At 39.6% G+C, this 24,069-nt stretch overlaps 1 protein-coding gene across 1 annotated transcript in view; it reads right to left on the reverse strand.

Moving 5' to 3' along the window:
• Positions 1–24,069, reverse strand: part of mast1a (microtubule associated serine/threonine kinase 1a) — a 91,961-nt gene that overhangs the window by 14,001 nt on the left and 53,891 nt on the right. Inside the window, exons 8-23 of the mRNA XM_008277117.1 lie at positions 23,145–23,354; positions 22,958–23,059; positions 19,537–19,669; positions 16,308–16,375; positions 16,115–16,191; positions 13,510–13,718; positions 11,822–11,960; positions 10,825–10,957; positions 9,101–9,266; positions 8,618–8,719; positions 7,819–7,941; positions 7,562–7,671; positions 3,793–3,956; positions 2,078–2,322; positions 876–1,133; positions 548–780 (exon numbers count right to left, since the gene is read on the reverse strand). Coding sequence (XP_008275339.1) covers positions 548–780; positions 876–1,133; positions 2,078–2,322; positions 3,793–3,956; positions 7,562–7,671; positions 7,819–7,941; positions 8,618–8,719; positions 9,101–9,266; positions 10,825–10,957; positions 11,822–11,960; positions 13,510–13,718; positions 16,115–16,191; positions 16,308–16,375; positions 19,537–19,669; positions 22,958–23,059; positions 23,145–23,354 — 2,472 coding nt within the window. The remainder of the gene's footprint in view (positions 1–547; positions 781–875; positions 1,134–2,077; positions 2,323–3,792; positions 3,957–7,561; positions 7,672–7,818; positions 7,942–8,617; positions 8,720–9,100; positions 9,267–10,824; positions 10,958–11,821; positions 11,961–13,509; positions 13,719–16,114; positions 16,192–16,307; positions 16,376–19,536; positions 19,670–22,957; positions 23,060–23,144; positions 23,355–24,069) is intronic.

The following is a 24,069-nucleotide window of genomic DNA, read 5'->3' on the forward strand; positions in this document are numbered from 1 at the left end:
TTCTGCTGCGCCGTCTGCATTCCGCTCCGCCTGCCTTCCCCGCTCCCTCTCCGGTTTCTCTCAACTAAGTTATTAGCCGCTAGCTTCGTGTGTTTTTTAGTATAGCTTCGTGATCCTTGGTTTCTTTAGAGTAGTTTATTATTCCTAGTTATAGCTTCGTGTGTTTTAGTATAGCTTCTTTATCTGAGTGTCTCACTGAGCCTTATTTGCTTAGTCTCTTTTCGTTCCTCGTTCTAGCTTAGCTTTCGTTTTCTTAGCCTTTTGTTTGTATTAGCTTCTTACCCGCTTTACCACTCGTGTAGTTTTAGTTTCAGTTCCCGAGTGCGTTTTTCGTTATTGTTAGTTTTAGGTTGGCTTTCCGTCTGTGGTCTTACCACCAGCTTGGTTAGTGTTTGTTTTCTTGCCCTATTGTAAAATAATTTTATTTTTGACATCTGTCTCCTGTGTCTTGTTGCTCTGCACGTGGGTCTGAGTACTGACCGTAACAACTGAACAATCATGAAAAATCATTCTTACACTGATGGATGTGCCATTAAAGGTTTCTTACCCAAACAATATGATGAACACTGTAGATATCACTGTCTCCAATGTAGACCCTGATGGCTCTGAGAGTGAAGCCGTACTTCTTTCCAGAGCGATGGATGGTGATGGGCGAGCGCAGCACACTGACTGCTGGGCAAAAGTCTCTGCTCGGTGAAGAGTCACGTGACGAGGGGTTGGAGGAGAAAGAGTGAGGAGACATGGGGCTGGCCAGAGGAGAGAAGCCGCCGTGCTGCTCCACTGGAGGCAGAGAGAGGGTAAAGACATTGTATTAGAGCAGAAGAAATCAGTATCTCCTAAAGCATGTCATTCTTTTCTTTCCTTGTGCATCTCACCTGATGGTATGATAACAGACAGGGCTGTGGCAGAGGCTGACTTGATGACCTTGTTGCCTGGTCTGGAGTTCCGTTTCTCTCCATCGCCAGACAAATGCTGGTGGCGCGCCCTCCGGAGGACAAGGTCATTTGTGGCTCGAGGCCCCAGAGGGTCATACAGAGGCGCCATCACGTCCCGACCGGCTGCTGCAGGACCTGGTGATAACGTAGTGATGGCTGTGGCGACGCCTGGCGTCTCTCCAGGTCGAGGAGATTTGTCTGTGATGATGTGGAAATTAGTTATTTAAATTTAAAGTAACATTGGGGGTGAACATAGCAATGTTAAGAATTGCACAGCTGCCAAAAGACTCGGCAAAACCCCTTTAACCAGTTTGAAAGGCATGTTATCTAAAGCACCAAAATGACAGTACCTCTCAGAGCCAGAAACTGTAAAAACAGAAAGGATCATCTGCTTTCCAACAGTCCATGAACCACTCATCTGTGTCATTTACTAATGTGACTTAACCCCTTGAACCCCAAAGCCTGTTGGTGGGTTTAAAAAGGAATACTATCTTTAAAAAAACTAAAACAAAATGACACCATTTGTCAGAGCCAGAAAATATTAAAACAAAGAGAACTAGCCATCCGTGACACACCATTCCATTGGGAAATTGTACCACATCTAAGCTTGAAATCATGATATTTTATCAAAATTAATATATTCTTAATGTTTCGTCTAAAAATTACAGAAAAAAAGACCAGATTCTGTAAAAAACACAAAGATGCTATATTGCATTGCACAACTAGGAAGCCATAACCGACTCAAAAACCTCAATTTTCTGGCTGAACTTGGCTGAACTGCAGGCTGTTTTTACAGAGTAGAGAGAAAACAGAAACAAACCAGAAACTGTGTCATACTGCACAGAAGACATGTTTGATTTCTCCCTGCTTCTAGTCGTGGTTGTGCCATTTCCATGCAGGTGCAGGACTTCATACTGCAGTGAAAAATGAGCCCTCAGGCAGCAAAAATGTGACAGGAGCAAAAAACATCCAGAAACTCCTTGGGGTTTATAGGGTTAATAAGGTATTACAGAGTGCTTTTTCATTTTTCCCACTGTTAGCCCCCTTTTCTTTCTCTGTATGCTTTATTCTTTGTAACTTTCTGTGTCTCCCCCTCTCATTTACTTCCTCTTTGTCTCTTTCCCTGCCTCCTGCTAACATACCTGCTCCATTGATCTCCTTCAGACTGGTTCTCTGCTCCAGGAGGCTTGGTGAGGGGACAGGGGTTCCATCCAGTGAAGTTCCACGGATCTTCATGGGGTTCTGGCGGGTCAGGAAGTCCGGCTCACCTTCTAGAGGCGAAGCAAAACGATGTGTATCCATCAGTGCTGAGAAGCGTCGCCGGGCACCAAGAGGAGGGCTGGCATCTCCTTCCATGTAGAGGGACTCTGAACAAGACAGACGTTTCCTGGAGGGGAAGGACACAGACACAATAACATAAAGGCAATTATATGGTGTCCTTATTGTAAGAATCCATTATCCAGCACGGCTAAGGATCTAAACCTAATAGTGAGTCGGTGAGGCTGAACAATGGTGCTTTGATTAAAGTGCTGATGTTAAACAGGTTTTATGTTCACCATCTTAGTCTATAGGCATTTGCTATTTAGCGTTAAAGAGAAAGCTGAGGCTGACTAATTCTGAAACTCTATGGTTATAAAGCATTGTACAGCTTCAAATTCTGACCTAGTGGTGGCGCTAGATGAAAAATTAGGGGCTCATCAAAGTTATTACAATTGATCCCGAGGTCAGTATGGAGATCTCCACTATATTACATGGATATTTATCCAGTAGTTATCAAGACATGTCAATCCATCCGTCACTTGCTTTCCACTAGTATGGCTAAAAAGATTAGCAATGCCTGAGGTGGAAACACAGTCAGATGAGGTGATAAAAGTGATGCTATTGCTAAATTATTTCTTTAATTAAATCCGTAATGAGCTGGAGGCAAAAAATGAATCATAGCTGCAAAGATGTTATAGATAAAATTTCATTCGGTATGGAAGAGGAGAGAATTCAATAAGTGAGGTAGCAAATGAAGCGCCTCCTTCACATTATTTGTATCCATTATGGAGGCTGAATGTATGAATTTTCTTATATGATGATTTTGTTATATATATAGAAGGAATAGAGGGATTTCAATCCTGGCATACGTTTCTTAAAGACTGAGGTGAAATGGAGTTATAAAAAGTAATCTGCTTCTGCTGCATGTGTCAGCAATGTGTCAGTTAGTAATACCTTTGCATGGAAAGCACACCACCATATTACTAATGAACCTAGATTTCAGGATGGGAATCAATTTTTCATATAGTTGGAGTAAAAACTAAAACCCGGGATGCAAGCTAATGAGAGGTCTGTAATTTACAGTGAAATACGAAGAATTCAATAAGTGTTGTGCATAACTGCAGGTGAACAGCTTTAATATTGAGGGTAAGAACAGTATTAGCCCATCTGTATTAAACTGAATTAACAGAATACACACTCATTAATGAGTAAACAGCTACATCGGAATTAGTCATAGCAAATAATGAGAAAATGAGATATTGGATTCCTGTGAAACTCATGAACCAGCTACCCGATTCCACTCTCCTAGTTTCAGACTTTGGAGAGGAAGGATCTGTTGCCTGTGGTTGACTCAAAGTGAGTGTGAACTCTCACACAAAGTTTCTTTTTATACTAGAAGCGCCAGAATTAGTGTCAGTGAGATAGGCACACTGGGATATGTGACAGCTCGGCAGGAGGAAGAGAAAAATAATTTTTTTAAAAACCTTCAGGGAATCACCTTCTGAACACTGTCATATCTTATGTAAGTATAAAGAACACCCAGCCTCGCTGTCTCATACACATCAACAGGACTTAAAAACCTCAATTCAACACTCACATCTCTGGGGATCCGGTTCTCCAGCTCTTGTCCCTCATGCTGAAGCTGCCCAGGCTCTCTCTCTTGGTGACCTTGTCCTCCCATGGGCCCTTGTGCTCCCGACGTGACACAGAGGTCGTAGCTTTCTGCTCCAGCTGAGACAGATGCTCCATGCTGCTGTACACCTGCAGGGGGATCAATAATCATTTGGTCTTTTAGCCTTTTATTAATGGATTAGGAGAAATGTTGCTGGTGAGTTTGTCTGCTGCTATAATGGTTTTACTGCTCAGTTCAGATACATTTAGTGCACTGCAATATTTCTTGCAGCAAGCAAGCATTCAAACCTAAACACAATAAACCCACGAGACATAAGATAACTGATGTCAGTAAAAGAGCTGCTGTCATTTATTCTGTGCAAACTAAAAGGTTCGCAAAAGCAAAGTTGGCAGTGTTTTAGATTTAAAAGTATTCACCACACATGGATTACATTAAAAAACTTTACCTCATTAAACCTAATTTTTGTAAAGCTGTATCTCTGAATAGATGTCATATTCCTTAAAGAGGAATTCTACCAACTCTTTACAGGTCTTCTACATTTCTGAAAAAGTGTATAAGTTGTACAAAGCATTCTGTGGCTCCAGACAGAAGTGTGTCTGATAAATTGCTTTAAGTTTGACAATAAAAAAATGCTGTAGTGGTTGGAAGCTACGGAGAATGGAGCATACCAGACCTCTGCAGCCTGCTCGTCTCTGCTTGAAGCTACATTAACTGCTGCATAACACACCTGAATCCCCACCTGAGCTGTCTGTGGTCGAGTTGCACTGTGAGAGATGTTGGTGGGTTTTGATAAGGAAGAAGAATGTGTGCAATTCAAAGGAAGCTAAAACTGCACATCAATCTGTGCAGTGCCAAATCGATGGAGTACTTTTTAAAGGCAGATCGCGGTCAAGATTTTACTTTCTATGCGGTCTGCCAGCTCAAAATGTCTGAGTGAAGAGTGATTTTACTTTCCTGGTTGATTCCTCATGGGCTTCAGCTTTTAAAACACTTCCTTCAGAAGCTTCTAACTCTTCTTAGTTTGTAGAGAAATTTTTTTTTAGTTAAAAATGATGCCTCAAAGTCTGACCCAAATACTCTGACACTCTGATGGATACAACATTATGAATCCTTGTATTTTGAAACTCTTTGGCATGAAAATAGTTGCAGTTTCAACACTGGCACAATCCTATGTATTAGCTATTGACAGTTTTAGTCCAAAAATTTCCGTGTTGGCTTTTACAGCCCGAGGCCTTATCACAGCATTAATGGTAATTGGCGGCAGTGTTTGATATTTGGAATTTATCGAGTAGTGGTTGTAAATATATTTCCTTTAGCTCCAGCTTGGAAGCTTGTACACATGCATAATCTTGAGAGAATGATTATTGCCAACTGTGCAGTGGGACTGAATCATGGTCAAATTAAACAGCCTTTAAATGTACTTATATATCTTTGTGATGTACTAGTTGCGTCAATGTGAGTCATGCATGAAGGTGTGCACTTGTTTACTCTACACCTAAGGGAGTGAATACACGTCTGCTTGATTCCCACTTTGCCTGACAATCATTTTCTTAATGTTATAAAGAAGATAAAAGACTTTTTAACAGGATTAGATTTGCAAGTCTTTTAGAAGACACTGTTAAGTTAGTAGTTAATGGTTTTTGGATGTTTTTGCACTCTTGCATGCAAGAGAACTCGTAATATTCAGCACATGTCCTTGTAAAGGAAACTTGACTCTCATATCTGTGACCTAAAACGTGCCAAAACATAAAAGAGATCCCATCAGCTGTGACCCCCTACACTGGAGAGCAAAACTCGTATGCCATTAGTAATCATGTACGTGAGCATTAACATATCCACAAAGACATGCTAACAGTTTCTGTGCAAAGCTCTCACTATGTGCTAAATAGCACAGGAAAGCTAAGCTGTGTGGGGGAGGACAGCAAGACAAGCTGCGTTAAGGGAAGCCTAAAGAATATTCAGCAGCGCACCATGGAAACAAGTGAAGACCCAGCTGTCTTCTCAGGAGGAAAACCAAAATGATGTCAACAGCCAAAAACAATTTCGTACTTAATTTTGTTTAGGAAACCTCTAAAGCTGTGACTTAATTTCATCAAAATGTAAAGTAGCAAAAACACATTTAGGAAAAGCTGCTTTCAGCTCTGGATGATTACTCATGTGACATCTGTTTTTCTTTTTTTTGTACATGTTTTGTGTGTGACTATTTGTTGTGAACCTTTTGGAGATTCATTGTCTCACCTGCACAAAGGAGTCATTAGCATTGCCTTTTTCAGTTTTATCATCCAATTTCATCTTTGTTTATTCGAGCTTCAGGACAATGTGTCCCAACAATAAGCCACAATCAAATGAGGTTGAGGTGATGCTAAATGAACAAATGCATTAAAACATGATGGTCTCTCTTGTTTTAATAGGCATGAGAAACAATAATGGAAACAAATGCTCACCTCATAGAATCATGAAGTGCCTCTCAGAAAATAAGAGAGTCCTTTAGGTTGCAGGTAAAATATACAGCACCTTCTTGTGCCTGAACTTTAGCGCACAGGTTTGCAGCTTTGCTGATTCAAATTTTGCATTTGAAATCTTATCATTGGATTTTTTCTACATGTTTTGTGTTTGTCTTTTAACATTTTAGGATATCATAAAGGCACAGTAATACACATCAGGATTACTTTTGCTTTTACATTATCAATTAATATTTTGTTTAATAGCTTGAATAATTAAGTTATTGGTAGGTATATACAATGTCAGAAAAAGCAGCAAATCATCAACTTGGAGAAACTGAATCTAGAAGATTTTTGGCACTTTTGCTTAAAAGATTACGTAAATGATCAATGGATTATTATAATAAGTGATGATTACTCATGTAGGAATTGTATTGTAATGTATATTAATATATTAAAAAGACTGAAACACATGAGCATGTTCACTGTAGACCTCATTATGTTCCTTGCTATAGGCAGAAGTCTTTGCTTGAGCGAGGACACTCAACAGCCCTCTAACTGTTACTTCAATTGTAGCTTCAAATACATCTTAAATTTAATTGAAAGTGGCCTCTCAATGAGGGTTTCCATCTACTGAAGAGCTCCTTCTCGACTTCACAACCCAGACATGAGACGATGGACCAGGTGAAAGACAGAAGGAAGGCAGAGTGAGTTAGACAGACAGACGGCGAAAGAATTAAAGTGGGAAAGTTAAGAGAGAGAGAGAGAAATGTGAAACAGCGTGAGGTGAGAAAATCCTACCCAAAAGAAAAAAGTAACTGAAAGAAAAAGTCACAGATCAGAAATAAAGGAGATTTGGCAAAGGAAAAAAATGATGTAAAAAGAAATTAGGCTGGAAGATGTCTGGACCATAACACACATTTACAGACAAGTAGAGCAGAAAGGAAGCATGAGGCCTCGGCTTTAGGGCTACATGGACTTGAATGACATGGTTTAAATTAGAAACTGGGGATAAGAAGAATAAGGATGGATGTATAGGAGTTAGACAGCCCAGTTAGATTTCAATAACACCAGATTTAAAAAAAAAACCCTGCGTCCAGCCTCCAGGTGTTGCTCTGTACAATCTGACCTATTTTTTTTTATCTGTCTAACAATCTTTTCTTCTTCCTCATCTAATCCTGTCAAGTAATCTCCAGTGCCAAGTGAGCTTCTGTGTGACAAACTATGACAAGCTGACAGAGAGAGTAAGAGATTGATGAAAGAGGAGAGGATGTAGAGAGGTAAAGTCAGACCTTGCTGAAGCGAGGAGAGCAGGAAGAGAACTGTCTGATCTCCACCGGCTCATCATCATTGGTGTCATCCTCGTCGTACTTATTGATGTGGTGATAACGATCTGAGCGGGCTGGCAGAGAGTGAAGGAGAGGAGGGAGTTCAAGATGAAATGTGCATTTCTGCCTGGGACGGTGTCAGAAAATTGTGGTACAACCCATAAACCTAATATTAATATAACCAGTGTCCTTTATAGACACATAAATATAGACACACGTACTATCAAAATAGCTGGTGTCCTCCTCTGACTCCAGGTGAGGGATGAACTCTGCCTTCTGCCTCAGTAAACTGTTCCAGTCCAGCTCAGTGAAGAATGAGTGCTGCTTCACCTCAAACGCTCCACCTGGTGGCAGGGGCACAAACAACGACGTCTGCTAAAAAATAATATCAAATGGATTTGATGTGACTTAACCCTCTGAACTCCAAATCCTGGTGGTGGGTTCAAAAAACATGCTATCTTTAAAAAAAACAAAAAAAACAAAATCAAAACCATTTATCAAAACCAGAAATGTAAAAACAGAAAGAATCAACAGATTTTCAGGTTTTAAATGGCCCCTGAACTACTCATCTATCAGGTGGCATTTAATCTAAAAATTTAATGAAATGTGAGCGTAAAATCATGATATTTAATAAAAAATAAATGTATTATTCATGTCTCATCTAAAAAAACCTGCCAAAAATAAATTGTTTGCTCAAACCAGATCTGTAAAGAAGACAAAAAATTCAGAATTTCTTGGCTCAACCAGAAAGCCATTTGGGATCTAGCTACTATCAGCAGTCATGGGACAAAAACTCCACAACTTTTTGGCTAAACTGGGTTGAACTGCAGGTTGTGTTTAAACAGAGCAGGCAGGAGACAAGTATGGAAACAACCTAAAAACAAAAGTAGTAAAATTCTTTAACCCCTCCCCCAGTATGCTACTGGTAACACTTGGGGGTAAAATGCTGAAAAACATTTTCTCTAAATGGCTGCAGGTGGTAGATGTGATATCAAGGAAATGCAAAAAAAAAAAAAGTACCTGTGCCCAGCCTCACAAGAGGGTTTGTCTGCAGCAAGGCAGAGATGAGGGCCTGAGCATCTGCAGGCAAGGCATCATCACCATCTGGCCAAACTATATCATCTGCCAGTGACGAGAGAGAGACAGAGACAGAGCGAGAAAGAGAGCGAGAGAGAGCGCGCGCGTTCACGCGCAAGAGAGAGCAAAGGGTCAGATAAACAAGGAAGAAATAAAGACTGCCTCCTGTAAAATACTTTTCAAGATGATAAATTGTAGGTGAAAAACCACTCCAAATATGCCCTTACTATTACTAGTTCCACCAGGAGACCAACTATACTCACTGAAGTCGGCTTCAAAATCTTATGGCCTAAAAACTCCTTAAAAGAAAAAATAGTAACACTTGACTGATATCGGAAGTGCATTTTGCTTTCTAAACTCTGTACTTCTTTGATAAAAAAACAAACAAAACAAAGTTATATTGCAAGTTTAACACAAGCTCCTCACCTGTAATGACCTGTCCAAAAAGCTCCTCAGGAGTGTCTCCAAAGAAAGGCACGCAGCCCACCAAGAACTCATAGAGGATGATGCCCATGGCCCACCAATCCACTGGCTTCCCGTAGCCCTGACGGAGAATCACCTCTGGAGCGATGTACTCTGGAGTACCACAGACCTGTGCGATGAAGAGATTGAGAGAATGTGGAGGAAACAAAGGCAGAGGAACACAAGATGTTGTCGTGCATGTAATGAAAATTGTTGAACTTTGCATAAATATCCTTTACAGGGTAGGTTCAATGAAAAACAAGTCACTTTTGCACACAAACTTTAGTAGTATTTGGCTCTTCAGACAGCTTTGGTTTTATTTGAGACATCTGTCATTGGGATTTCTGCCAACGGAGACAGAAGGAGCTTTGCTTGTGGTGCTAAAAGCATTAAAATGCAAAATGTGACAGCAGCCATACAGGTAACCATACAGTACAATGTGCCAAATACTACAACTAAGAACAACAAGAACTATCCACAACAAGGTTCATGCACAATCCATCCATCCATCCATCCATCCATCCATTATCTATACACCGCTTAATCCTCACTAGGGTCGTGGGGGACTGGAGCCTATCCCAGCTGACTAAATGCAAAGGCAGGGGACACCCTGGACAGGTCACCGGTCTATCGCAGGGCTACACTTAGAGACAGACAACCAAGCCCACTCATATTCATGCCTACGGACAATTTAGAATCACCAATTAACCTCAATTAACCAATTAAACTTTTGGACTTGTGGGAGGAAGCTGGAGAACCCACGCTACATGGGGAGAACATGCAAACTCCACGCAGAAAGATCCCGGTGCTCCCACTGGGATGTGACCTTCTTGCTGTGAGGCAACAGTGCTACCAACTGCGGCACCTTGCAGCCCGTGCACAATCCACTTAAGTGGAAACTTGAATCTTCTGTTAATACTATTCGCACCAAAATTAGAGTAATTTCCTTAAGATGGCATAGGAAGTTCAGACACTTCACTGCATTGGTTAATAAAGCTGAAAAAATTTAAAGTTAAGTTAAATGCTGATTCAAACAAACAGCCCTTTAATACTAAGTTTATCTCCCATGTTCTGTCTGTTACGTCTGTATGTTCAAGGTTTTATTCTAATAACTGTACAGTAATGACGTGTATGAATATAAATGTACACATTTGAGTGGCTGTATATAAACATTACTGACTGACTGAAAAATTCTCTCCTAATCATAATGTCCAACACAAACAAAAAAGCAAAACTGCCGCTTGTTTTATCTGCAGATGTGAGTTTTGCGTTGATTAGCAGCAGACAGACAGATGCCTGCTTCCACTCAGAGGAGCTGGAGGACACACGGACCAATCTGACTGATTATGGCTGGTTGAGTTCAGTCATAAACAATAACTGTAATTGCAAAATGGGATTGTGATGGAGATGGAGCGCATTAATAATTCAGTAATTCAGACTGAACAGGAAACATTGTAACGCAATGTCTTTATTCTGAGATTACCGATTTTGCCGGATGACCTGGCAGGTTTGCACGCATGGCTGGGGAAGACTAAAGTAGCAAACTAATTCTGCATTGCACAAACGTCATTCATACAGTTACGAATTAAAATGCATCTGTCAGCAGCCTTTGCATTTGTATTATCTGGTATTAAAACACTGCAAGTGCAAACACCTATGACACAAACGGGTACTAAAAATTACCGTACCTGCTTGTCCAGAAACTCTCTGGCATCTTTCTCAATGTGTCCTTCATACAGATTGGTGGTGAGGCTCATTAGACCCATTTTTGACAAACCAAAGTCTGTGAGCTTAATGTGGCCCATGGAGGTGATCAGAAGACTGTATGGAGAGAGGAAACACGCATTCAGGTTTGAATTCTGGCAAACAGCAATGAAATGTGCATACAATGAGGGATACGGTGACTGTCAAAGCTATATCAAAATCCTGAAATGTTCATATTTAATGCAACGTCTATGTCAAGTGGTTCGATATGGATATGAAAAGGTAATTCAGCTGTAAATACAACACTAACTACTATTATCACCTTATAATTATTGTAATTATTCATAATTATTCATATATATTTAGATATATTCTATATTATTTATTTATAATTAGTTCTAATTATTTGTTTATATATTTCTATTCCTCATTTTTCCACAGTGTTCTCACCCCATCAGTGCAACATATTTATTCTACCGTCTGGTAGAATAAACTGTACTTCTTACTGGCTCCTTTTGTAAATGTACTTATATATTCTTATTTGTCTTTTATACTTGTATTTTGCACCACTGGAGTTGTCTTTTAATTTCGTTGTACTTTGTGTATGATGACAATAAAAGCATTCTATTCTATTTATTCTATTCTATTTATCAAGGTGTTTGCACATAGAGCAGGCAAACTTGTGAGCAAGTAATTATGTATTTACACAGCTTAGCACTAATGAAGCAATAAGGGTATAACATGTAAAGATGTGTTAGTTTCCATTTAGAAAATGAATGATCAATTTGGTTTCGCAGAGTGTTTTTGCTAGCTAAAACAGTTTTCTGCAGCTGCAAATAAGGAAAAGAAGGAAAGTAAAAGTAAAGAGAAAACAGAAAAACACTAAAACGCTGCATCACATTCATCTTTTGTGAGTTAGTCACTATGACTGCCTCAATTCATTATTCCAAAAATATTGATTAGTGCAGCTTTAACACTCACTTGTCAGGCTTGAGGTCTCTGTGGACGATACCGTAGTTGTGCAGGTACTCCAGAGCTAATACAGTCTCAGCAAAGTACATCCTTGCCAGCTCCACTGGCAGAGCGCCGATATTCTTCAACAGAGTGGCACAGTCTCCACCTGAGAACACAGAAACACCTCCAGTTACCGCTAAAGTGAGAGTAGATTTATAGCCATTTAGCAGTTCTGACAGCAAACACAGTGTTCATATTTGACGTCTTAAATAAAACGCTATTCAGACAAATTGTATTGTAGCACAGAAAACCCTGCAGGTCGCCATATTTTGATCCTCTGATTAGACAGAATAGAACCATAAAAGATGATTCATATTAACAGCATTCTTGGTACCAGTCCTTCTGAATGGGTGAAAAGTTTTTTTTAGTTATTTTTTTTCTGCTGCTAATCGTTTCTTGGCATGCTATTCGTTTTCGCTGCCATTAATCTGTTTGGCAGAGTCATCATCATCGTGAGTCACTTATTCACGCCTCCCCCTGACGCCTCAGTGTGTCTGTGCATCAACAGCAAACATAAGAGCTGCTGTAGCCAAGCCAAAACACTGCCCTGCGCTGCCCTGCACATAATTCAGCGCAACTGAAAGGAAGATGAAAAATGCCGGAGTGGCGATGTGAATCTTTTAACCGCGTTTCACAGTCACTGTGGTAGTGAAATAAGCGTTTCATTTGCCCTTCTGGAAATATAGGTGATTTTATTCGAACATAGTATTTTCCAACAGGTTCCATATACAGTCATCCTCAAATTAATCACACTCTCCCATCACAGAAGGGAAAAAAAACAGCTGTCACTAAAATAAGTTGAAATTGACAAAAGTAATAATAATAAAAAAAATAACGGAAATCATGACATTGCTGTTGAATTGTGGTTCAACAGAAATATTAAAAAACAAACAAAACAACAACAACAACAACAAAAAACAAGCAAACAAGCATGATGGGACCCGTAATCTAATATTTTGTTGAAAAACCCTTTGAGGCAATCACTGCAATCAAGTATTTTCTGTGACTCTCAATCAGACTTCTGCACCTGTTGACAGGTATTTTGATTTTGGCCCACTGCTCATCAGCAAAGTGCTCTAATGTGTCCAGGACCATTTTTTTGTTTTTTTAAATCATTATTATTTTCACCCACAATTCAAAAGCAATGTCTTATTTTACTAAATTATAATTTAGAAAATATTTATTATTACTTTTTTCAGTTTCTAGTTATTTGAGTGACTATTGTGAATTTTGCCTTTTTTTAATTGGAAGGGTATGAACAAATGTGAGGACGACTGTGTGGTTTGGGAGCAGATGATAAGAAAATCCTAAATTAATCCAGAATTAAGCAAATGAAATCGAGAATTTAAAGCCTAAACTCAGAGGTAAGTATCACTACAATTCAAAAAGAAAAGGTTGTTATCACAGTGCCCAGAGAAAATGTGCGAATGTGTGAAAATCTGTGTCCTGATGTGGTAAAGTTAATTTCAAAGATGTTACAAAAGTGACAACTCAGGAAAGAAGAACCAGCAAGACAAAGCTAAAAAAAGTGATATTGTACAAACTAGACAGAAACTCGATTGAACATTTCTTCACACAGCAAAAGGAAGGGCAAACAGAACAGGAAAGAAAAAAAAACATCTGAATCCATCTCTAGTGTAACCCAAAGCCCTCACCTTCAACATACTCCATGACCATGCAGAGGTGTCGCCTCGTCTCAAAGGAGCAGAACATGGAGACGACGAAAGGGTTCTCGGCGAAGGTGAGGATGTCTCTCTCCACAAACGCCTGCTGGATCTGGTTCCTCAGTATCAGATTCTGCTTGTTGATCTTCTTCATGGCGAAACGCTGACGTGTCTCCCTGTGGCGCACCAGGTAGACAGCGCTGGAGAGGAGAAGAAGGCAAGACAGACAGTTAGAGAACAGCAGAGGTTAAAGTACAAAGTAAAACACAGCAGGTGGAAGAAAAATATCTACTCAACTCAACTTAGTCTCACTGCATAGACATGTCAAGGTGGATATTAGCACTTCAAAACCTGTGCTACAAAATGTCAAGCCCCGAGCTAATAACTTTAATTTTCTCTTTGATCCTGAGCTGAATTTTTGAAGCGTACCTGAGAAATATCCATTTTTTTCTCGTGGGCTGATAACAGTGGATAAAACGTAGGCTTGGCAGGCACAATGCTTCCATTTCTGATCTGCAGCTTTAGACAGCTTTTAGCATACAGCAGCATGCGCACCATATGTTACTTCTGTATTTAAATCTCCACTGGCCAATTGTTTGCTGTACAGGACATTTTAAATTTATGTGGTTTTCTTCCAAACCACCGGATAGACCTGTCCCTGAATACATGTAAACATACATTTTAAAATATGTCCAATCTAAATCCTTCTGGTCTTCTATAATTGGTGTTTCAGTTATTCTCTGTGGCAGGATGAAGAATACTTTCTTCCTGTCCTGTCTCCCATGTATTGTCAATATATTGTCTGTTCCATATGGTATTAAGAGACAATATTACAAATGAAACAGAAAAAATATAATGAGGCAGTTTCCTTTTACATGTACAGTTGCAATTAAAGTGATTCAACCTCCCTAAATAACAACACATCTAATTATGGAATAAACTCTCAATAGAAAAAAAAAAAAAAAAAGCGCAGTAGATAAATGATATTTAAGAAGAAAATGATCCTAGTCAGTATATGCCTGTCTTTCTTTATGAGCTCCTCTAACCTCTAGTAGTTTCTCACAAGCTTCTGACATCTCTCTTTTGGTATTTCAGCCTCTTTGTCATATTTAGAAATTTCCAGCTCAATAATATTCTGAGGTTTTCGAGCTACTTTTGTTAATTCCTATTTAAGACTTTTACCTGGATTCGATCGGGTACGGCCCAGAAACGATTCCTGAACCAGGCTTTGGTTTACTTGGATGGGTTCTTGAAACAACTGTCTTACTGGACCATCCAGAGTTTGCCAAGCTTCAATTTATAAAACCGAGAGCTTCACATCCTTAAAAAAAATCCATGATGCTGCTCAAAGCCCAACAACAGGACAGACCCACCTACATAGTTCACTGTATGGTTATGCTCTTCATATCATAAATTCCTCACCTTTCTTAAGACAGACATATTACTGATCAATGAGTCCAAACTATTCCAGTTTAGTGTTATCACTGCAGAAAACATGCTAGTCAAGCTAACTTGAATATGTTTTTTAATAAAAATGGAACGCAGTGAGGTTTCTGGATTCAAGCTGTATTGATATGCTGTTCTCTTTTGTTATCAAGTCTTTGCCGTTAATACAGCGGTGTTTCTCAGTTTTCATATGTTTGACCTTGCTGCCAACTGTGTCTCTTAGAACTTGAAGTGTCTTGGAAATCCTTTTCAAAATCTTTGCCGTTTTGTTGTAACAGTGCAGTGTTTTCTCGTAGCTTTTAAGACAACTCCTTTATGCTTGTCATGTTTTCTACTCTGCTTGAAAACCCTACATAGGAAGGTTTTTATCTGTATCGCAGCTGAAGCTAATTCATAGAACAGAATTTTTGCCAACAATTTTGATGCACTACATTGAAGTAGGTGACTAAAAACAACAATATTAGTAAGACGTTGAAAATGGCAAAGTGGTTGTACTATAAAAATATTCCGCAACTCAGAGAGATTACTTTTTTTCATTATAAATTTGATAATGTGACTCATTTCAAACAAATTTAGTTTCTTGATATTCAACATAGTCAGAAACCATTTAATGTGTAAAGCGTTACAAGCATAGCAGGGTTAAGTGATTTTGATTGCAGCTGTATAAAAGATCTCAAAGAAATGTAAACTAAATGTAAAATCTCAACGAATGCAAACTGAAATGTAATTAAAGTGTTTATGAGCCAAATTTAATGTAAGCCATGTAGAAAATAGCAAGAAAATATGAAAAATATTATTACTGTGCTGCTGTCATTGTTGTTGCCACTAATGTGTATTGCTTCTTTAACTGATCTCCTTATTTTCTGCAAGTAAAGTTCTTAATTATAGTGACCAGGAAAGTTTATTCTTGACCATGGAAACACATGGGAACAAAAACTCAAATCAAAGTCCACAGACTAGATTTTTGAAATCCAGCGTAGGTGGATGATGTTTACTCACTTGTTGTGGAGTAAACTAAAAATGAAATATATAACAAGTAATTTCATCCACTGAATTGAGTTAAAAGCACTAAAAAAAAAAAAAAAGCAACAAACTGATAGGGTTTGATTTAGTCTCTGAGGAATCAATGAGGAATAAACTGATCCCTTACCCATAAGCTCCATTGCTGATCAGTTTGATGCTCTGAAAGTCCTCTTCACTCGGTGGCTTGATGGATCTCCCTTTTCCCTGTTGACAGTTTCAACATTATAATTCAAATAAAAATGCAGTGATTGGCCTTCAGCGGCTGCATGTGTATGTGTGGGTGCATTTAAACATAGTCTGATCTGTCCGGTGTTCATCACCTCTGCTGAGTCGTCGGTCTCGGGAGTGTGTGGACCCTCGCTGTCGTAGCTGTCCAGGCTCACGATTTCTGTTGAGAAACGTTAGTTAACAGCCAAAACCTGCCGCCACAATGGAAAGAGACAATTCTGAAGCAAAAACAACCGGCCTCCCACACCGCTGTGAGCAGACAAAAAACTGCAGCTGCCAAGACATCTTTAACAAAACAGCTATTCAAGTTTTAAAACAGCTGAAGGGCCAAACGCCTCAAATCACAGATTAAAAAAAACATGAGAATTAAAATAGCTTCTTCCTATTAATTCTCCTTGTTTCCTCCAGCTCTCCCTCCCCCTCACTTTCTTCCTGCTCCCTCCATCAGCAGCACTGGCTGCTAATTTTCAGTGTTCTTGCACTCTTGTATGTGACAGCTGCTTGAATATACTGATTATACCACTGTTTTGTTGAAGCATAATCGAATGATAATAAACTTTGCAAAGCGTTGACAAAGCTGCTGTGTAGATATGAAGTTCATGCAAGATAAAAGTCACTAAGCTGAGAATTGTATATTCTGTCAGTTTCAGTTTGATGCCAAAAACAACTGATCTTGTCAACGGTCTCCATGAGAAACCAAGAAATTAGAGTGTGAAAGTGTGGATATGCAAGCAGCTATGTGGGTGTGCATGTGTGCCTGAGCATGATAATGTAGGTGCTAAAGAAAGTGCAAGATCGAGATTACAAGTGGCACATTGATAGCAGAGATTAACTCAGAATCTAACATATTCCTCAGGAATAAAGAAATAAAGCCGCAGCGGGTTGCAGTGAAGAGTCATTCTGAGTCATTTAACCCATCAGCTGACGAGCAGCCCCTGATGGATGAGACGGTGCGGGACAGAGCAGATGTGAATTAGAACTGTGAGATTGGGGGACGAGCCATGGTGATTAATTAAAGAGAGCGATGCCACCGCTCCAAGAGCCAGAAAATGATCCAGCCGGTTCAGACTCGACATGTCAATCCTCATCTTGAACATCCAGGAAAAGCTGATTGATAGCTTGAAGTGACAGTTTTCAGTCTGACTCTTCCTTCCCCACAAATTAGACAAAAAACACTGATGCAACTTGCAAATAGTTACTAATAATGAATCATTATTTAAGTCTTAATAATATTTGTGATCTTTAGCGGATGTAAACAGGACACAAACTATAACATGTACACAATTATGTTGTGTGCGGCATAAACTGCATAAACTGCATTTATGTTTCTGGTGAAGTGGCACCACTGAAAAAGTAGAGAAATCTCTACTGGAAAAAGCATTAACGGATATTATGATGTGATGATTTTCTGGAACACCTTTTTCTTTTTTTTAAAAATATATTTTAGGCAGATTTATGGACATTTAATAGCAATAAACATCTGAGATAATGATATTCTTGCAATATTATGAGAAATACTGCAGCAGGAAAGAGGCACTGGGGTTCTTCAGAGCCTCTATAGCCTCCATCAGCTGTGTGTAACAGACACTGCTGCTGTTCCAACTGCTAATAATATTAAAGAGGCCACATCAGCAGATTAAATTACAACAACAAACTCTCCCGCACACAGTGGCCCCTTTGGCTTTACCCAAAATCCACAGGGACATGCACCTAAGACCAAAAACATCTGATTTACAGGAATTAGTTTGGCAGTTTGGGAAATAGGCCTTCTTGCTAAGATCTCAAGGTTCGTGTATTGAGCTACAGTCTGGAGGTGATAGGCTTAGCTTAGCTCAGAAGCTGAAAGCAGTAGGAACAGTTAGCCCTGTTCTGTTCCTTCTTCTTCTTCCTTTCTCTCCACTATCACTGAGAATGTTCTAAGGCCTTATTGCATTGTGGAGCTTTGAATAACACGTGTTATCAAAGTGTCAATCGTTCCATCGTAGCATCTTAACAGATTTGTCTGCTGATACAAAGCAGACAAGCAGTTCTAACACTACAAATTTTTAAAAAATACTTTAGGCAAAGTATCTTTAGAAGCAGGAATGGGAATATGCCACTTAATCTTGAACGTATCCTTTATGACGTTACATTTTGTTTTTCGTCAGAACCCAAGGCCTTTGTTTTCTTCCTTTCTGACCATCCTGCAGAATCGAGGCAGCACGTCTCAGGAGGCCAATTAAGGGATATTAACAGCTAGTCCTGCATAACAGACCCAATTTTCCATTTGAATTTAATCTTGGCTTATTCAGAAAAAACATATATCTGCAGTTCAAAAGAGCTGCACGGTTGCAACTACAATCATTATTCAGCATCAACCTAAAAAGTATTTCTTACTCTACCTGTGGTCTCGCAAAAAATAGTTATAGATTTTGTTCTTGTTGCACCCTAACCATTATTCTGCTCTGGGGTTCGTTTCACAAAGCAGGTCTACACCTGCTTAACCCTGAAATGAGGGAGTTTTCACTAAACCTGTTTTGTGAAATGGACCCCTTTTCTGTTCTGCACAAGGTGTTTTCTTTAACTGTTACTTAAAGAAAGATTTTAAAAACTGACTTCGCATTTGACTTTTGAGATGCTGTGCATTGTGAGCAGTTGCTGTCTCTTTGAAAAAACACCAGAAGTAGCAAAAATGTCCAATTTGTTATATACAAATCCTCCATCTTTGCGTCTCTTTTAACATCTCGCACTCTTGCATCATCACTATGAGTTAAACCATGTTCAGCAAAAGAAACGCACATGACTGACACCTCTAAATCTCACTAATTAACAATCTATAGTAAAAAGGACAAGCTGTTAAAGGCTGTACCTATTTCATGACAAACAGCACTTAAGCAACACTGTCACTGTGGCAGCAACTTTTTTTGAAGTCACTACTGTTAACTAAGAAAAGATCTACAGCACATAACTTCTCACTGTCATTGTTAGATTACTGTTGTGTATTTAAAAAATAAATAAATAAAAGAAGACACGACAGGTTAATTTGTGAGCTTTCAATATGTTGGTGGCTGTATTTTTCTCTATAGAATGAACCAGCGTTTGTTTCCAACTGCTTTCTTCTTTATGGCAAGTTGGGTTAATTGTCTCCTGGGTCCAGCTCCGCTCTTAACACACAGACATGAGAGTGGTATCGATCTCCTCATCTAACTCTTGGCAACAAAGTGAATAAGTGAAACCAGCAAATGTGTGTCAGAGAGCGTTCCTGCAAATTAAAAAACTTCACCCATTCTTTTTTGCCCACATACAAAGCTGCACATGTACAGTGTATTTTCTGTCTCTTACCCTCCAGTGGGTCTCTGGTCAGCCCCAGCTGACTGATGATGTATCGAGGGATGTCTGCTTTCATCAGTTGTCCCTCTTTGGCGTGGTCCTCTGCTGCTTCCAGCAGATGGTAAAACTCCTCTGGGTTGAACTCCTGTAATTGGAAAGACAAAGAAAGCTACTAACACACAAGTAGATGCAATTTAATCTGACACGGAGGAGAATCGGGTATAAGATGCAAACAGCATTGATATTCAGAATGTAGTTACAAAATAACTAAAGTGGCAAGTCGGCAACAACAAAAATTATCACTGCTGATTTCGTTCTGCTGTTTGCAGTCCACACCATCAGTTTCAACACCTTAAAAATAGAGACCACTGCTGGTGTCACGTCGTTTTTAGAAGTGAATAAACACCAATTACCTGGCACGAGAAAGTGAGCACTTAACACTAATTTAATGTCGGACGTGTTGCCTTATAAAAAGCCAATCTTTGTCTCTTTCTGTTGCAAATCTCATTGATCTTCAAATAAATTTTTAGAAGAGACTCAGTGATTTCTAACAATCTAAAACGGTGTTATCGGCAAATAATCATGATTTGATACTTTTATCATGATGGCATCATGATATAATTCACATATTGCAATCCACTGTTTATATAGAACAATATATTTGTATTTGACTAAACAGTTGCTTGATCTATAGTGCTAGAAAATAGGAAGGAGAAAAACAATCTTGACTTCCCAGAGTCTGAGGTGGCATCATGTTTGTTTCTTTCCTCAACCAGCACATAAAAAATCTGAAGCTGAGCACTAGGAACTGTTGTTACTATTTTTATCGCCACAATCAGCTGATGTTATCTTTTTCTCAACTCCCAAATATCAATAGCTTATCTGTAAAAGTCCAATGTGTTGTTGACATACTGTACAAAAATGTTTCACAGTTTATCACACTATTGATTATTTTTCCAGGCCCACAGTCTGGTATTGAGCCACGATGACTGACTTAGTTGCTTGAAGCAACAACAGGATATGATAACAGCAAACAAAAGGATGATTGTTAATGAACTGTTGTTACGTTGTGTCACATCATATAAACTTATCACGGTAATAATCGCACAACTAGAATTTACTTCAACCTGCAGCAAATTCATGACCAAAGACCGCTATAAGGCTGTCAAACAAACACAGTCCGTGTTAATACACATTCCAACTTTAAATTGCTTTCCTGAAAACATCCTTTTTTCCAGCGAAACAGCCTTTTGTGGTGTCCTGTGGGATTCACTTTCATTCCTGTTGGTGGAATAACATTTTGATTAGAAAGCCTGGGGCAGCCGGGATCATTTCCTTGCCTGCTCTCTCATATCTGCTCCCTTCGACCGGATAAAAAAGAGAGAGCAAGGAGATGGGAATTAACCTGGCTCTCCGATATCTTGCTCTGCTCGAGGATAATATTCTTGCCGCTAACTGCCTGCTGACTGTGTGACATTTCCACTAAATCAGACCTCGCAACTGACTTGAATGCAAAATGAACTCTACGGACAAGGACAACATTTTATCTGTGCGTGTCTTCCCCTCTCTAACCTAAGGGCCATGAGGATCTGAAGTCCTCTCCACATCCTGCCTGACCCTATCGACCTCTTCCGACGGTCGCCTTGGCAACAGAAAGATGAGCCGGTGGGGCTGGGAGGAGGGACCACACCACTGGCGAACATGGGAGGGCATCAATCAGTGAGCTGATATTCAGGTGTGGCTCAGCCTCCCGTGTATAGAGAGAGGCTTGTTATTACCAAGTAAGTTCAGGTGAGCTGTGTATCAACATGCCAAGGACGAGGCTCCATCTCCCCGCTGATTCGATGTGCTGTTGAGAACCACTGACAAGTTGAGGAGGTGGGAAGAATATTGTACAGTTTGCAGATCAGTTGGAAAAATATCCTGCGGCGGTAAGCGTGTAATCTGCAGCAGCAGAGCAGGTCTGACGAGCTGAATGACAAAGCCAAAACAAAAACGTGACCTCTGCTGCATAACACAGAGCCTTCCCACATCCACTGCACATCTCATGTATTAAGAATGCTGAAGGTGAAACAACATTTACTGGAAGCAAGTGGATGAACATTAGCAGTCATTTCTAAATGCAAGTGAGCATGCAGCACAGACGCAGACAGGAGATTAACAGCAGGAGCATGTCTGCTAGTGTAGATTTAAATGCAATCATGTATTAAAAGCAGTCCTTTCACAGCGATTTGGAAATGGAAAAACTAAAGTTTCTTATGTTAATTACAAGATAATGTTATGCATGACTATGATACAGTAAAGAATTGCCCAAGCACATACTATCTATGACCATGGTCTCTTTAAGCAGAGAACAAGCTATGTTATATGCTTTTATAGTTTGCTCTGTTTTGTTATGTGTCCGTGTTTTATGTTGGATCGCATCTGTGTGTTTCTCTTTGTTTACTTGGTGAATATCTCAGAAGTGTGCTATGTGTAGGTTGTTGTCAAGACAGAATAAAGTCAAATCCAACAGAGTTGCTTTGATATTCCTCGAGTTACAAGATGAAAACCGCACATATCGGTGGGAGACGTCTTTCATAAAGTCAGATTACTTTGTTCACTTTCTTGTAGCTAAAATAAGCATCTATTCATGCTCTCCTGAATGAACACGGCACAAAGAAGGATGTAGTGAAAAGAGCAGGTAGATGGTATATGCACTTTATATCTTAAATATGAATGTATAGATATTTTTCTTTAATGTTCGTAATACTAAAGGTGAGAATTTGACTATATTTTGATGGTAGCTTGATAACGTTGTTTACATCACTGACTTATCTAGTGTTTCTTTCTTGTATTAATGGTATAGGCAATAAAAGCCACTGGCAATAGTTGTGTATTCGTCCTGGTTTGATTTCTATGTAGCGGAGTTTTGAAATAAAGATGTTTGATGATATGCAGGTGTTTAGTTTTGAGTGTCATTTCATTCTCCTTTATGTAATGCCCCATTGCCTAACTTGTAGACAAACACGTAAAAAAAAAAGGACACCCTGTCTTTTTATTTTGACCCTTAAAACAAGTAAAGCAAATGCAATGTAAAAGATTCAAAGAGCCATAAACCACCCCTGTCTGGAGTGACAGCGTAGCTTCCAGCTGTGACACACTTAGAAAACCAGTGTTTCATCACTTCAGACAGAATACACAGCAGACACTCTGCCCCACTTCTACTCATTCTTTAGTGCCTTTTCAGCGTGAAGGAGGCGACCCTTCATCTCTATGTGGGAGGACAGGAGTGTCTTAGAGCAGCTGAAACAGAATGTGCTCAGTCAGGATGGAAACTGCCTCCCAGAAAAAAAAAAGAATTGATTCAATGAATGGTAATTCAGAACAGAGTCTGGATTCTGGATTTGTTTGACTGTTTAACTGGTGCAAGAGGACACACAATCAGACTCACCAAACACTCCAGCAGCCTGGCAGGACGAGATATGATGATGAAGAGCTTTTTGACAAGCTCGATGACAAAGGTGAGCTCTGAACTCTCCGAGCGCTCGTACGCCTGGAACAAGACACACGGGGTCAGTTTGTGAGGTCTGCAGGCAGAAAAACATCTCTTCACTTGGCTCTCCACCTCCTCAACTCACGTCATGCAGCAGCTTCTCCAGGTTTTCCTGCAGTTCACAGAAGTAGACGCTGGTAATGAGCCCCTCACGGGATTTGGTCAGGCAGTCTCTGGACAGCTCAGCTATCTGGTGGTGGATGAAGCTGAGGACCCCGTCAGCCAGTGGCAGGACGCTCTCTGGGGAGTAGTTCTGGATGAACTCTGCCAGCCTCTCCTCCATCTGAGCTGTGGCCTGATAAGGGACACGGTGGCGGTTAACAGCCAATTAGGAGAAGATAATATGATCACCTTTCACAGACTTCAATAAATTGTGCTTAACCGCATTGGAACATGTCCGAAATAAATCAGATTTTCTGATGGATTTCTAAAACACCCACACATGCAAGTCATTTTGTAAATGCCTTTTTGGTGCCGGTATCAGCACACATCACATCCAATCTGCAGAAAAGCAGGGGTTTTAAAAACTTTTTACTTCTGAGGCTGCCAGCTACAGTACCTCCACAACTCCTTGTGGCATTGTAGTGCACGCATCAAATGATGTGGTATTACATGACATACCCTGTGCTTGTTGCACTTGAGGGTTGTTTCCAGCTCTTTCGGCTGAGAAATTTCCTTTAACCTTTCGTATTAATAACACCCAAAACATTTCTCATTAAACAATGTGAACATGCAACGATCTTGATAAAACAAGACCGAAAGAGGTCATTTAAATGCCATGTTAGACAGAGAATATCGTGCTGTGAATTTGTCTCATCACAGAGATGATGCACACATTGAATTTACTGTACATCATTCTGCCAATTACATTCATGGTTGAAAATGTTCATCTTGAGTTGTTTCCTCTTTTTACATCAATGACTTGGTTTTTAGTGCATTTTTATGCTTTTGTGAACAACTGATATATCACAGTGAATCAATGACTGCAAGATGATGGTGTGTTTGTTTGT

The sequence above is a fragment of the Stegastes partitus genome, unplaced genomic scaffold (genome assembly GCF_000690725.1).
Source record: "Stegastes partitus isolate 25-593 unplaced genomic scaffold, Stegastes_partitus-1.0.2 Scaffold3, whole genome shotgun sequence".
Classification (NCBI taxonomy): Eukaryota; Metazoa; Chordata; class Actinopteri; family Pomacentridae; genus Stegastes; species Stegastes partitus.